This window comes from Rhinopithecus bieti, unplaced genomic scaffold, assembly GCF_001698545.2.
Source record: "Rhinopithecus bieti isolate Rb0 unplaced genomic scaffold, ASM169854v2 scaffold_21219, whole genome shotgun sequence".
Taxonomy (NCBI): domain Eukaryota; kingdom Metazoa; phylum Chordata; class Mammalia; order Primates; family Cercopithecidae; genus Rhinopithecus; species Rhinopithecus bieti.
Window position 1 is genome coordinate 180,503 of NW_016810186.1, and position 15,964 is coordinate 196,466.

The 15,964-nt window shown below is 39.6% G+C and overlaps 1 protein-coding gene across 1 annotated transcript in view; it reads right to left on the bottom strand.

Moving 5' to 3' along the window:
* The window catches only part of CPNE4 (copine 4), a 659,177-nt gene that overhangs the window by 165,066 nt on the left and 478,147 nt on the right, over positions 1-15,964 (bottom strand). The window contains exons 10-11 of the mRNA XM_017891576.1: positions 7,494-7,565; positions 4,453-4,527 (exon numbers count right to left, since the gene is read on the bottom strand). Coding sequence (XP_017747065.1) covers positions 4,453-4,527; positions 7,494-7,565 — 147 coding nt within the window. The remainder of the gene's footprint in view (positions 1-4,452; positions 4,528-7,493; positions 7,566-15,964) is intronic.

Genomic DNA, 15,964 nt, shown 5'->3' on the forward strand with positions numbered 1-15,964 from the left:
TCTTTAATAACACAGAGACCATATTATTCTGCTTTTTTAGTTCAATATAAAAGAAATTTAGCTAAGTGAGAGGGTGATAGGCAATTAGGAAGCAGTGCATATCCATGACAGTGATCTTGAAAATGAAATACTGGACCTAGAATAAATTATCTGAAAGATGCAGGCATATCCAGGCTGTATAGCTTACTAATTTTGTGACTCTGGGAAATGTCTGATCTGAGTATGCTTTATCTGTAAAATGGAAATAAATATACTAACTTTTGGGAATACGCTTATGAGTTTTGGGGATAATGTAAGTTAGACATCTGATACTTGGTGCATAATAGATGCTCAATAATTATAATTTTCTATCATTAATGTAGACCAGATTATGGTTTCAAGCAGGCATACTTAAACATAGTAAAATCACATCACAGCAGGTAGAGATTTTACATTGTTTTAGAGTAGGGGTCAGCAAACTATGGCACATGAGCCAAATCTGGCTGTTTGTTTTTGTGAATAAAGTTTTATTGGAACACTGCCACACTCATTCATTTTTGTATGGTCTATGGTTGTTTTCATGCTTCAAAGGCAGAGCTGAGTAGTGGGGACAGAGATCATGCATCCTGCGAAACCTAAAATATTTATCATCTAGTCCTTTATTAAAAAGTCTGCCAACCTCTACTTTAGAGACAGATTTGTTTACTTATATTGCACCCCATCAAACTAGCATCATGGGAACACTGAAAATGCAGTCTATAATGATTACTACCACATATGTGGAGACCACCAGTGTGGGAATTAGTTCCAATGCACCAATGTGAGTACTTTCTCGAGAACGGGAAGAGAACGAATCCTTTGTCAGCTGGAATGTTCTAAAGTGATTATTACATTTCTGCCTCTACTTACTTGTTAGATTAATTGCCAACTAGTTGCTAATGTAACAAATGTGCTTTACGAGTAAGAAAGTCCCTTTCTCTACTAAGTGAATTGCATTAACATTAGATAAATAAGTTATTTATCACAAACCTAAGCTATTTTATGTACTCACTCTCATTGAAGAGTGGGGAGGTGATTGCTAGTCTGCTGAAAGACAAGTTAAAAATGGTTATTTCTGTCAAAAAGAATGGTGCATTTCTCTGTCACTGTGGTTTGCAAAAGTACTTAGTGCTTTTCCATATACCCTATAACAGGGGTTCTCAAACTTCTGGTCTTAAGACCCCTTTACATTCTTAAAGATTATTGGGGCTCCCAAAGAGCTTTTGTTTTGTTGTATGTATTAATATTTGCCATATTATAAAGCTGTTAAATTGTTAAAATATTTGTTACATTGTTTAAAAAATAAGAAAATAAACCTACTACATCATAACAAAAATAGTATTTTAATGGAAATAATTATTATAATTATGTTTTCCAAACTTAAAAAATAGTGAGAATGGTATTAGTTTACATTTTTGCAAACCAATTTAATGATTAGCTTAATAGAATGCAGCAGAATCCTCATATATGCTGTATTCAATCTGTTGTGATATTAGGCATCATGTAGCCTCTGGAAAACTCCACTTTACATGTGTGAGAGAATGAGAGTGAATAAATAAAATTATGTCTTAGCATTATTATGAAAATGGCATTGACTTCATGGGTTCCCCTGCAAAGGTATTGGGACCATGCATCTCACTTGGAGGACTGCTGCCTGACCTCCCCTCTTACCTCCCCTCTTCCTGGCTTCCTACTTCCCTGAAACACACGAAAACATTTCCAAGTCTTCCATATTCTGAGACCAAACACCTATTATTCATTAACTCTCTGCTCCAAAAAACTTAGATTTTGTCGGGCAATCTGATTGAGTCCCTCTCTTGCACTGATTTGTGTGTGTGTGTGCCTATGTGGCTTTCAGTAAGTCATATCACATCTCTGAACCTCAAACTTTTCACCTATAAAATAAGGCAGTTGGATTAGACAGTGGCTTTCTACCTAAAGTATGTAGACTCCTGGGGGCTACCAGAGTTACTGCCAAGAGACTGGAGATCCAGGCATCCTACAACCACTGTCTGAATTGGATATAGCATATTTTTCGTATATATTCATACTTCAATTTTTTAAATGTATGTAAAACTAGTTACTTTCATGATATTCATTAACACAATAAAAAATTAGGGGCATTATTATTTTATAGTGACTTTTAGTCATACAATAAGTTTAACTAGATAACAGTAAGTTTTAACTGCTAACATGTAGGTAGTTATAAAATTGTTTAATGATAAAAGCTAGTAAAGGGTCCTCCTTGAGAGCATCTGGGAACCATTTTTCCAGCTGTGACATGAAATAATTGTATTATTTTATTCTATTTCTATCATAAAAATGTTGTGACAGATTGCATTTTGTAAACATGACCCCCGCAAGTTCATAGTCCACATACTTTTTCTACAGTATGATTTTGCCACTGCCCTAACACGATGTGGAGTCCTAGAATCTGGATTGGCCTCATGACTCACTTGCAACCAAAAGAATGCAGCAGAAGTGAATGACGCATGACTTCCAAGGTCAGGAAGGGGTAAGAAAAGGCTATGGAGTGTCTCCCTTATTCTCTTGAGATGCTCTTTCTGGGAGAAGCCAGATACTCTAAAGGAAGTGTGACTACTCCAGGACCACCGTGTGGGCACTCTGGTAGACTGTTCCAGGTAAGCCCAGCCATTCAGCCATCTCATGTGCCAGGCACATGAGTAAAGCTAGTGTAGACCCTCCAGACAAGCTCATCCACCAGCTGAGTACCACTGAGTGGCTTGCATCAACATCACAGACAGCAGAACTGCTCAAAATTGAACCCTGATTGAATTTCTGACCCTCAAAATCACTAGCTATAGTGGAATAGTTCTTCATTTAGGTTGCTAGATTTGAGGTGGTTTACCATGCAGCAGTAGAAAACCAGAGCAGTAGTATTGTGTCTTTGGATAAATCATCATACCTTGCTGAGCCCTCATTTCCTGAAGAGGTTGTGTGAAATGATCTTTATGGTATCATCTTACTCCTCCATTTTACAACTTTGCCTTCTTTCCATCTGAGACGACCATTTACCTTGAGTCCAAACTGGAGCAAAGGCCTCTGATTTGTTCTCTAAATTACTAAGGATCTGGACAAGATACAGCCACATTATGAAGGAACTGGGGTCTCCAGCACCGGGGCAATGAGGCTCAGCAATGACCAGGGCCCTGGACAATCAGTACGGCCAATGGTGGGAATAGCCATGTAGAACCATTTTAAGTGCTGCGGGTGGCTCTTTCAGTTCTATGAGCAAGTGTTCATTTGACTAAAGGGAAACTGCTCAAACACTTCAAACCCAACTAGTCCAACAAACCTCCAAACCCCCTTTTACTGTAACATAAATCAGATGACAAATTAGAGGTACTCAAGAGCCTACTAAATGTAGAGAAACCATTATAAGCCATTAAGCAAGTAACTTAAAACTGCTATACACTGACCCAGTGGCTTATAATGGCACCAGGGAAGATACTACAAAGTTTTGTGAGTTCTTCTGAAATCTGGGGAGATGATGAAGGAGAAGGAGCATAACAGTTGTGAAAAGGTGAAGTTAAAAGCTTGCTCCCAACTGACATCAATGCACACTGCAGTTCCCAGCACCTAGTTCATGCTAATGTTAAAAATGTAGCAGTCTGTGATGGTTTCACATAATCTATTCAAGATACTTTTAAAATCCAAATATAATTAGTTTATAAGGATAACGTATTTCCTGATGTCCCCAGGTAGAATAAGTTGGCCTTACCAGGACACACTGTTACATATCACTTATCACATTCTATTATGGATATAGTATTACTATACCATTTGTTTTTTAGATGTATGTTTTACTTCAGTGATGAATTCCAGGTTGCAGATGTGAGAGTGGAATGCCTATTTTTGATATATCTTTTTTTTCCCACCACCTCATGCATAACAAGCACGCAACAAAGGTTAGGAAAATGAATGATGAATGAGTGAACAAATTAACAAATAAAAGAGTGAACGAGTGAATGCATAAATGGGCTGAGTATTAATACCCAATAAATAGGAATTATACAAATGAATAAATGTGATATCACATGAAAAGCTCTTAAACCTGTACTTGGCAAACATAGGTGCTTAATAAATGTCATTTTTCTTCCCTTTTGCATCTTCTCCTCTCCCTTAGAATGTCCCTAGAAATGGGGTTAAATCATATTTACCTGTGCACATCTCACCTGTGGCATTTGGAAAGTCTTAGTGTCATAGAATTGTCCTGTTTTAATTATAGTCCCTTCCCCTTCTCAGAAATCGCTTCTTAATGTGAGGGAAACCTTACTTTGTAGACCTCTCTGAATTTTTGGATCTGTCTGATACTGTGGGTGGAAAGGGAAAAATAGCTGCAGGGAGAAATCTGATTAAACTGTGTGCTAGCTTTATTACTTCCTTCAATAAGGTTAATGCCAAACACTTTACCTTGTCATCCAATTTCCGTGCATTGAATGCAAGCTCAACGTAGTCGTCATTGCCAGATAATTCTTCAGCAATCACCTAAAGGAAAAAAGCACACATCAGCTGCAGTCGAGGGTGAACTCCTTAGCTCCAGAACCCATGAGCAAATTTAGTTCCTGTTTGGTTCAAAACTCAACAAAGACAAATGTTGGGCAAGGATTTTTTCCACAACCCTAGTGACTATAGCACAGCAATTCTAGGCATTCAAGGGAACTCCCTCGAATAGACAATGGTGAATAACTAGACACCATTTATGCTAAGCATGAGAACATAAGAGGTGGGACCCAAGCTGGAGGAAGAAATAGAAGAGCAGTTTGGAAGAGCTTCTTTCTTTGAAGGTCACATGGCATTGGATAGTATTTCTATAACTAACTACAATGTCTCCCTTTGGTAAATTATAGAGAAGGATAAACAGCAATATTTCTTTACTGTTTTGAGTGAGACCAACAAGAAATGGTAGAATAAACTAGTTTCCATGTCAAATTTTTCTAATTCCTATTTTTCAGAAGACCATCCCTGGGTTTTCTGAGATGAAGATGTGTGTATATGTAAGGATCTAAGCCCTAACACCCAAGTACAGACCATTCCTGACAAAGATTTTTGCATAGGTGAAGAAATTATTGTCCAAAAGGCTTTCTCACACAGGTCATTTTCCAATACTTAATAGTTAGTGACTCTCAGCGAAGCCCTGGAGCAGAAATCGGTGGAGTAAGTCAGGAGAAAAATAATGACAGCAAAAGCAACAAAAATCTAGAAGCCAGTCAAGTTGCAGATAAGTTAAAACCTTTATAAATAATGCTAGGATTTACCATGTATTCTGTGGCCACAGCACATGGATACACTTATCAAATTGCTTATGTCAAGATACTATTACTTCAATTTTACCTCTTTTCTATCTGGGCTCAACAATTCCATTATGAGTTGGGTCCATATGCTCTCAATAGGCACTGGTAGTATTCCAAATATTTTGGAAAATTTAAGTTATTTACACTTAATCTTAAAGCTAAGATGGCTGTCTTAAGACAGATAGACCCAAAAATGTATGAACAACTGAGAGTAGAGAACGTGAGTCCAGGTATATAGAAAAAATTCCAGAACTGGTTGATAACCCAAGAACTATCATATTTGTATTTTTCATTTGGTCCTCTTTTGTCCCTTACCACCTTAATGCCTCTTATACTTCATTTGATTACTGACCCTTAAGTATTTTGTGGTCACAGACACCTTTGGAGATGTGAGGAAAGTTGTGATTTTCCCCAACCGCATAGACCTAGAAAATTTAATGTACCTTTTCAAGTGTTTTCTAGAAACTACTAAAGCCAATGTTTTGATCTAAAGACCCAAAGTTGAGGAGTATTTAAATACTTAAAATTAAGAAAAAGATCAAACTTTTCTGGGATGTGTGGAGAAAGAAAATCTCAGGATATCTCAGAGAAAATACGGCAAGATGAGATTTTGTTCTTTTGAGAAAGAACCATAGCAAATTCATACCTGGATCTACTGGGTTTGTGGGCTTTGGGAGTGAACCTGTGGGTCCACAGCTTTTCAGAGCACCATCAGTGTCTTCAAAGAACACTTTGATTCATGATTGAAGATGGCAGTCAAGAAAAAGCTTTAACACGACAGTGTCATTTAAAATATTCAAGCAATAAACTCAGGTAAGTTCTTGTGAGAATGGCCATGACTTTCACTGATAGCTCTTTTGAACTTTTTCTTGTGCTTAAAAAAAAAAAAAAAAAAAAATCTGGGCTGGGTGTGGTGGCTCATACCTGTAATCCCAGCACTTTGGGAAGCCAAGGCAGGTGGATCACAAGGTCAGGAGTTGGAGATCAGCCTGGCCAACATAGTGAAACCCCATGACTACTAAAACTACAAAACTTAGCTGGGTGTGGTGGCAGGTGCCTGTAATCCCAGCTATTCGGGAGGCTGAGGCAGGAGAATCATTTGAACCCGGGAGGTGGAGGTTGTAGTGAGCCAAGATTGTGCCATTGCACTCCAGCCTGGGTGACAGGGCGAGACACCATCTCAAAATAAATAAATAAGTTTCTCTCTAGTTAAAAGGAATATTCAAAAGAACTCAAGAGGTTTGCTTCCTGGCCATTTGCCTCTCTAGCAATTCAGAATTTCCTTGTAGTTTTTTCTACCTTGTTTCTTTTGCTTGTCTTTTTTTGTTTGTTTGCTTGTGTTTTGCTCCATACATCCAAATGGTTGGACCACATTCTCTACCTTTTTCAAGGTCTCTAACAGACGATGTCAAAATTTCCAATACCAGGCATTCCATTTGAAAATGTAAGCTCTTATTTAGAAATACTTCTCGCATTACCCAATAGAACATTCTGCAATTATAGAAATGTTTTATAATCTACACTGTCCCATGTGGTAGCTGCTAACCACTTGTAACTATTGAGTACTAGATATGTGGCCAGTGTGAGTAAGGAACTGAATATTTACTTTAATTTTAAATAGTTTTATTAAAATTTAAATAACCACATGTGGCTAGTGGCTACTGAATCACACAGTAAACCTCCAAACTATTATATCAAAGAGGAGTGTTAAATGCTGAGCTGTTTGTTTCTTAGGCAACAAACCACACCTTGAAGAAAATGTTATCGAAGCAAAATTTGAATTCTCAAAAGAAATGAGAGACGAGGACAGCTTTGACAGCGTGAAAATGCTAAACAATTCCATAATCTCACTCTGCTCAACAATTACATCTTTCTCCTCCACTAAAATCTATCTTGCAAATGCAGAAGTGCTTACTAGAATTAAATAACCTTACTTTCAAATGCCTTTCCTTATTTATTTTTCCTAGAGTTAGAAGGATCAAAAGTGTATTGTCAGAAAACAGAAAGAAAGAAAAATAAGGGAGTGATTTCAATAGTTCAGTAGTTGTGGCACCAACTCCCAATGTCAGAAAGTCTGCTTCCCAAGTGTCCGTTTTTGGCTGGCCAGTCCGCCCAGGCTCTCCACTCGGGCAGACAGCTGCTTAGGGAGGGCTTGCTTACCGTGATGGACGATTTCCCTGCTGTGTTCCCATGCTTCAGCAAGGATTTGGATAGCTTTCTCTGGGAAACAATCTGCACAAATGGAAACAAAAGGTAGAGATACTAGTCATTTAACTGCAGATCTATTTAAATTTTTTTTTTTTTTTTTTTTTTTTTTACAAAACTCTACATTCACATTCGTGTCAATTTATATTTCAAGGTTTGTCAGTGAGCCTCTCCTAATATAGGTTATTCCCTTTTCTCTTTCTTCTTATGGTGTGTGATATGAGAGAGTTAGTGAGTGAAGAATAATTACAGATAATGCAGTCAATTGGGAGGTGGCTTAATTGTTGATGAAGGATTTATATTAAAATTAGACAATTTTGAACATGTATGTTGAGACAAAGCAGATGAAGTTTCAAAATGATCTCAAATATATCATTAATCCTCCAGGCAAAGTGGGAGATGGGGTGCAGGCAGGGAAAGGAACTAAAGGGCTAAGTATAACCTCTAGAGTTCCAGTTTTAATATATTCATTAGGAAGCCATAAAGTAAGTCATCAGAAAACTGATGCTCAGACAAGCCAATAGGAGTAATTGGGGTTCTCTTCATGATTCAAGGCCAATGCACCTGTGCAATGACAACTAAAATCATCGTCATATTGAAAGCTATTCCTAGCAGAACTTGTCCCATTCTGTTTTTCCTCTTTCTTCCTTTTTTGAAAGAGAAGTTTGACAAGGCATGATTAGTTGGCAACCCATGATTCTCAAAGAAGAAAAGGGTTAAAAGAACCAAGTTAAAGCTACACTTATGCTTACAGGGAGCAACATCATCCATTGTGGCTGGAAGCTTCTATTTAACATGGTCCACAATGATCCTAGCTTTGTAATATTCATGGTATTGTGTAATATTCTCTCCTCAAGTGTGGGATGGACCCAGTGGACTTGCTTCTAAAATATAGAATAATACAAAAGTGATGGGATATCGCTTCTGAGAAGAGGTTACAAAATGACTGTGACTTCTTATCTCTTATCACTATCATATCTTATATGAGATGATATCTTATATCTTACCACTATCTCTCATTCTTTCTCTCTCTCAGAGCCTTACTCTGGAGGAAGCTAGCTGACAGATTGTGAGTGGTCCTATAGGCAGACCCATGTAGCAAGAAACTGAAGTTTCTGGCTAAGAGCCAGGAGCATAAACCTGCAAGAAGATTCTCCTCTAAATTGAGCCTTGAGATAACTGCACCTTGATTGCAGCTTCATGAGAGACCCTTGCATTTGGCACTAGTAGAGACTTGGTGTTTTCATTGCTGTAACACAGAGACAAAAATATATGAAGAGGACCCAGAAAAGCTGTACTCTGATCCCTGACATACAGCAACTGAGATAATAAATGTTTGGTTTTTTTAAGCTCTCAAGTTTTGAAGTAATTTTTTATTAGCAGAGCAATGATACTGTACATATATTATTCACAGAAAGACAGGAAAGGAGATTACCATGAAAGGCCAGGAAGTAAACTCATTCTTTGAAATCTTCATATATTTTTGTCTCTGTGTTACAGCAATGAAAATACCAAGTCTCTACTAGTGCCAAATGCAAGAAGTCCAGAGAACTTCCCTAGGACAAGCAGATTTAAGGATCTTGATGTTCAGTCTGCTATAATCTGAAGAGAAAATATTTCTGTAAAAATGTCACCTGGTGATGACGATGATCATGATCATGATTGTGATGATGACAATGATAGCAATGTAGCAATGGAAACTCCCACTTACGGAGTACATATTGTGTTGCAGATGCTTTATTCATTCTACAAATATTTATTTGGCCCCCACTGTATGCTAGACTTGGTGGTAGGCACTAAGAATAGAGTGGTAAGTAAAATCGGACGCAATGTCTAACCTCATGGAGTTTAGTTTCTCTGCAGGTTTTTTTCCAGCAAGGGAAGTGGGGAAGACACATGAGTAAATGACAAAACAAGGGTCATCTGTAAGCAGTAGCCAGGTCAACATCTGACTAAAGAAAGGCAACATATCCCATTTCCCAAATAAATCTGGTCTGAGAAATACTAATGTCCACTGTCATTGTGTTTCATCCACGTTGGTCACCTACTCCCCTGATGTCAGGAGACCCCAACAACCATCTCGGCACCATAATAGCCCACTCATTGCATTAGCAGGTGTGGGTAGACCATTTTTTACAGGCAGTATCTTACAAGATTTACATTATCTTTATTCAAGGAAGAGTAAAGGAAACTTATCCCAAGAGAACCTGGATGGCCATAGTTCTCTCTCCTCACTCTTAACTTATCTAGAAATACCAATGTTTCCATTTGCAGGGAATGAAGAAAATGCTACTATATGCCAGCTTTTGCCTTAATTTCCCAGGAAATATCCCTTCTTAGGAAATGGGCATTTGGGTATAACAAGTGGTTAACTGAAAAAGAAAAAAAAGAAAAAGAACTTGTTTTACAGCCTCGAGGTTTCTGTCTCAGCTCCAAGGAATGAGTAATAATCAGGGTTTCAAATTTTTCATTGGAATAATGATGGTCAAGCAATGAGTTTCCATTGATGTTACCATTCTCAGGACAGTTGGGCAAAAATAGCAGGGAAGCCCAGCTGCAGCAGTGATCTGTAGAGGAAAGCCTATTTGTTGCAAATCCCACTTTTCGTGTATACTTTGTTGCAGCTGTAGCAACTGCACCCAGCTCAAAAACGCTTTAGGTCTTGACAGAAGATGAGAAAGTCAGAGTCACAAGGACTCTCACCCTGGCTTCAGCTGACATTTGAGGCCAACAAATAGCAAATTGTGCCTGACATCAAGGTTAAAAGGGATGCATCTGTCAAAAGTTCCCTAATTTGATTCTTTACACCCTATGATGGGGTCACAGCTGCAAACCTTGGTATTCAACGAAGGATGAAGTGTAGAGGGAGGAAATAGAAGTTGAAATACTCCTTTTAGCAAGGTTGGACCAGAGAGACCTTAGTACCATTAGGCTTCTTATCTGCATCCACACACGGATCTGGGGAGAAGTGCTTCTTCTCCAGTAGAGTGGACAATGGCTTCTAACAGCATGGGTCTTCAATTTTAGAAAAGTGCACAGTTTCATTAAGTGAGTGGGAACAAAGCGAGGAGAATAAAAAGCTGGTCAGTATTTCAACAAGTTTATATTCAGCTGAACTTTATTCCAAAGTCTTTCAAAACAGTCATTTTGGGAACTAGATGGTCATTTTTCATGAGGCTGCTTTTATTGAAAATATTTTCAGAATTATTTTTTGATATTCTTTAAAATAGTTACAATGACAAATATTTATTGAATACTTTCTAGGTAGCAGTTACTGTTCATAGGCTACAATGGTGAATAGAAACAGATTAAAAACATCTTACAATGTAGTGAAATCTCTACTAGTCTTAATTTGATAGTCCCAAAACATGCATTACATAACTTTTATTCCTTAAAAGGTAAATACATATTATATGAAAAAGTGTTTGTGTAAATAAGTTTGGAAATTATAGGATTATACAAAGTTGAACATTTCAACTACAGGACTTCAGCAGAGCTTTAGTTGTGAATCCCATGAAACAAGCATTCTTACACTTGTTTGGCCCTAGAATTCTTTGGTACAGGAGTCTCTCTAGTGTTTTGCAAACTACTAGTACAATTACTAGGACCCATCACTACAGAGAACTAAGGTTTCCTGGTCTCTCACTGTATAGCAGGCAAGGTAAACCTGCCCAGAACTGCCCAGGCCTCCCTCTTGCAGAGCTTATAGGACTTCCAACAGCTAATTCAGGCATCTCTTTGCCTGAAAGTTTCCTCTGGTATCCATGGCTACCATCCACAAGCACAGCAAGATGGAAGTGGGGAGGTAGGCAACCCTTGGGAGCGGATCTCAACCAGCGACTGATGGTTCATTTGTACATAAATATCTCGGCTCTTTTCCCTCAGTAGTGAGGGCTGACACTGGGTGTTTGTTCAACATGGGTGCCTGACTTGTCCCAGTGAAATGAAGCTCCAGTTTTCCCAGTGGTGATTTGTTAGCTAATGCACCCTTTGTTTTATTGGCTGTTTTCTCTTTGCTATCTCATTTCTCTTTTTCTCTCCTGCTGTTTCCTTCACCTCACAAATAATCTACTTAGCCTCCAATGCTTGACTATGTCTGGAAGAACACAACCAAGACACTTATTCTGTGACCGATGATATGTGGAACACTTAATGCTAATTAGATGAATTCATTTCTTGTCATTTAATGATCAAACTCTTTCTTGTCTCTAAGCAATTGGGATGAAGGAATCAAGTCTTAGAGAAATCAAGGAGTTCACCTAAGGTCAGTTAGTGTTATGGATGAAATTGTGTATCCCATATTGAAGCTGTAACCCCCAGAGTCACTGTATTTGGAGATAAAACCTTTAAGGAGATAATTAAGGTCAAATGAGGTCATAAGGATAGGGCCCCAATCTGATAGGACTGGTGTCCTTAGAAGAGACACCGGATCATGTGCATACAGGAACTCACACACATTCTCTCCCTCCCTCCCTCCCTCCCCTCCTCCCTTCCCACCCATTTTCCCCTTCTTCCTCCACTCTTCCTCCTCACTTTCTCTTCTCTCCCTTCAATCGAAAATTTTTATTCATTTTTCAAGCTCTACATGAGAAGTTTGGAATCATTGCTGTGGCAGGAGGCAAGCGAAGTCACTTATGGAACCAAGAAGGACTTTATCCTTGCTACTCACATTGTGTACCACTCCCTCATCCTGTCCCCTCCAACAGCAGCAGCAAGGCTGGGGAGCTTGTTAGGAATGCAGAATCTCAGCCCCACCCCAGACCCACTGAATCCAAATCTGCATTTTAAGGAGACCCTCAGGTGCTCTGCAGGCACACTGATGTTGAGAAGCACTGAGCTAGAAAGGGAGAATTGCATGTAGAAAAACAGTTTGAATATAAAATGCTCAGATTTTTAAATATCTTTGGAAGGGCTTTTAAATTAATCTGTTCTGCTGATTTGGACTTCCATTAATAGGTAAAAGTTGTAGAAACTGAGGAAGGCACAATGCTGATGCTTTCTTGGTCATTCTGGGGAAAGAAAGGGTGATGTGCATGTGTGTCTACATTTTATGCAAATTCAGTACAGTCTTCAGCTCCCCAGTGGAGACCTACAAAAGCACCACCCTAGGCAGACTGAGTCAGAATAACAAGAGCAATAGGTATTCTATTAGTTTGGGCTTCCCATCTTAAGCTTTCTATTTCACAGCGTTCTAATTACTTCAAGTGTAATTACAGGCTTTTACCCTGTCTCTGACTTCATTAGCAAGGGAAGGAATGGAGGGAGGGTTTCAGAGAGAGATTAAGGACTGCTTGTGTATTAATTATACACCTTTGCTTCATCTCTTGGGTAATGCCTTGTCATCATTACAAATGACCCAGCTCAGTTATTAGTCAGAGGCCATCTGCCCCTCACTTCACCCCACCTCCACTTCTCATCTCCCTCCCCCAGCCACACCAGGTGGCAGCCAGGAGAAAGAGAAAAGGACCCACATCCCCTAGCACCTAATGTCCCAGCCAGAGCATTTTGTCGGGTCACGGGCGCATGGTATCTTTTCAATCACTGCCTTTGGTGGGTTGTAAGTTGTCTTCAGTGAGGCTTGACACCTGAATGTTAGCAGTTCATAGGACAGAAGAAGCTTGAAGGAATTCTTTGATCATTTTTAAGTGAAGGAAGCAAACTCCCATTTTGAGATACTATAGTTAGGCTAAGCATTTTGTTATTACTTGTTCACAGGGAAAAGACCACAGGCTCAAAATAACTAAAGTTACACAGCTATTAAAGGGTCATAATAAACACTACTTTGAAATCATCGATTATGTGACAGCTACTGCTGTAAAGTGCCTTATGTATATTGATTCACTTCATTCTCTTGACAGCTCTGCAAAGTAAGTATTATAAGCTTACATATGGATGAGAAAATTGAGGTATACAGAATTGTAAACCAAAAAATGAAATTCTAAGCCCCCCTGACCATCTGAATGGATTCCTCCTCTTGGTCAAGGGTATTCCAAACGTAACCTGAGAAAACTAGTTTAGTTTAGGAAGGGGGAGTCAGACATGCCTCATTATACCCTCCTCCCTTTTGGAATTCAGGCCCAGCTGACCAGCATTAACATCAACACAGACTTTAAGACTCTTTAAGTCTGATAAGAAACATGTGTCATCTTTTCTTTGAAGCCTGCTACCTGGACGCTTCATCTGCATGATAAAACCTTGGCCTCACCAACCCCGTATCTTAATCCAGGCATTCTTTTCTATTTATTCCAAGTCTTTAGACGATAACTGTTTCAACCCATTGCCAACCAGAAAGTTTTTGAATCTATCTATGACCTGAATGCCCCCTACCCCACTTCCAGTTGCCTTGTCTTTCCAGACTGAACCGATAAGGTAAGATGTATATCTTACATGTATTGATTAATGTCTTATGTCTCCCTAAAATGCTGTAGCCTGACCACCTTGGGCTCATGTTCTCAGGTTTTCCTGAAGGATGTGTCATGGGCCATTGGTCACTCATGTTTGGCTCAGAATAAATCCCTTCAAATATTTTACAGAGTTTGACTCTTTTCATTGACCAAATATATTCATTTGCTAGGGCCTCCATAACAAATGACCATAAACTTTGTGATTTAAAGCAACAGAAATGTGCTCATGGCTCTGGAGGGAAAAAGTCTGAAATCAAGGTATTAGCAGAGCCACACTCTCTCCAGAGGCTTTAGGGGAGATTCTGCTTCTTGTCTCTTCTAGCGTCTGGTGGCTGCTGCAGCTCCTCAGCTTGCGGCTGCCTCACTCTACCTCCTTCTTCACGTGGCCCTTTTCTCTTCTGTCTCTCCTCTGTGTCACTAGAATTGGGGCCCACCTGGTTAATCCAGGATGACCTTCTCATCCTGAGATCCTTTACTTAATTAGATCTGCAAAGGCTCTTTCAAATAAATTCACCTGCACAGGATTTAGGACTCAGGGCATGGACATATCTTTTTGGGGGCCACTGTTTAGCCCACTACAAAGAGAGTAAGTAGCTTGCTCAAGGTTCCATAGCCAGTAATTAGCAGAGCTGGGGTTTGAATCCAGACAGTCCAGTTCCAGAGTTCATTCCCTTAACTGCTAAACTCTCCTGTCTCTGATAAATGACAGAGGCAGGACTTGATCAGGCCCTAAGCTAAACCCTATGAGACACACAAAGTGATTCACGCTCACTCTTTATCCTCAAGGAGCTTACCATTGAGGAGAGTTCCCTCTTACTCAAACCGCTACAAGGGCCACTGAACCAGCCCCCTAGCTTCACTCTTGCTATAGAATGGTAGAGCAAGCTTCACACATAAGGCTCCAAATACTCTCCCTGGTGTGGAATCTTGGGCAGATTAACCTCTCTGAGCCTCAGTTTCCTCATCTGTGAAATGGTAATATTTTCTACTCCATGGGTTTATTGTATATCTAATGAGCATTAACAAGATCCCAGTATCAGGCATATACAAATGTTTTGGAAATGCTATTTTCTTCTTCTTTTCTCTCCCATTCAATAAATCCCCACATAGAGATAATTATAGTCATCTATTGGCTTGGACTGGGGTCCTGGTCATGGAAGGGGTGAAAAGGGGTAGATAGTGGAGATATTTGAGACACTGAATTGATGGGCCTTCATGACTGATTGATGGGCTGTGGGGTAGAGAATGAGTGAGAGGCATGAGGGAAAGACCCCAGGCTCTGGACCTCTGACTCCTGGGAAGTAAGAAGGAGCTACTGAGTGAGCAGGACACATTAGAGGAAGGGGAAGACGGCAAGGGGTGTGGAGAGGGCAAGAGGAGATGAAGAGCTTGGTTTTGGGCTGCTGAGTTTGAGATGTCTGTGAGTCACAAAAGTGGAATTAATATCTAGAGAATGCTGAATACATGAGTCTGGGCTCAAGCAGGAGTCCTGAGCTAAGAGTCTCCAAGTATAGATGATAACTGGAAGGGCAGGAGCTGATGGAGGAATATATAAAGAAATAAAAGGGTGTGAGAGTGAGGCAGTCTTCCAAGCTGAGAACCACAGTGATGTCTCCTGTCTTCAGTGTACCCTCAGCCTCCGAATAAACCCTCTGAGGGGACCAGCCCCCAAGGCCAAGGGGGAGCTGAAGGATGACACACTCTCCTCTCTGTCTTCTTTGCTCAGGCTGGGGCTAGCGAAGGCTCTGTGGGGGGACATTCAACTAGGACAGAAGCTGTATCCTTGTTTTTGTGGTGATAGAAGCTTCAAAAGGAAGGAAGTGAAAAGTTGGAGGTATTACTGAGAATGCAGGAGAAAAGGCACTTTTGTGCACTGAAAGGGGCAGTGTAAGTAATGCTACACTTTTTCTTTGGGGATATTTGGCAGTTTATAGCAAGGACCTTAAAATGAATGCTCAAATATTGCACTGTTACTAATTCGTTCTAAAAAAATCAGTGTCTGAGGGCATAAAGATTTGTATA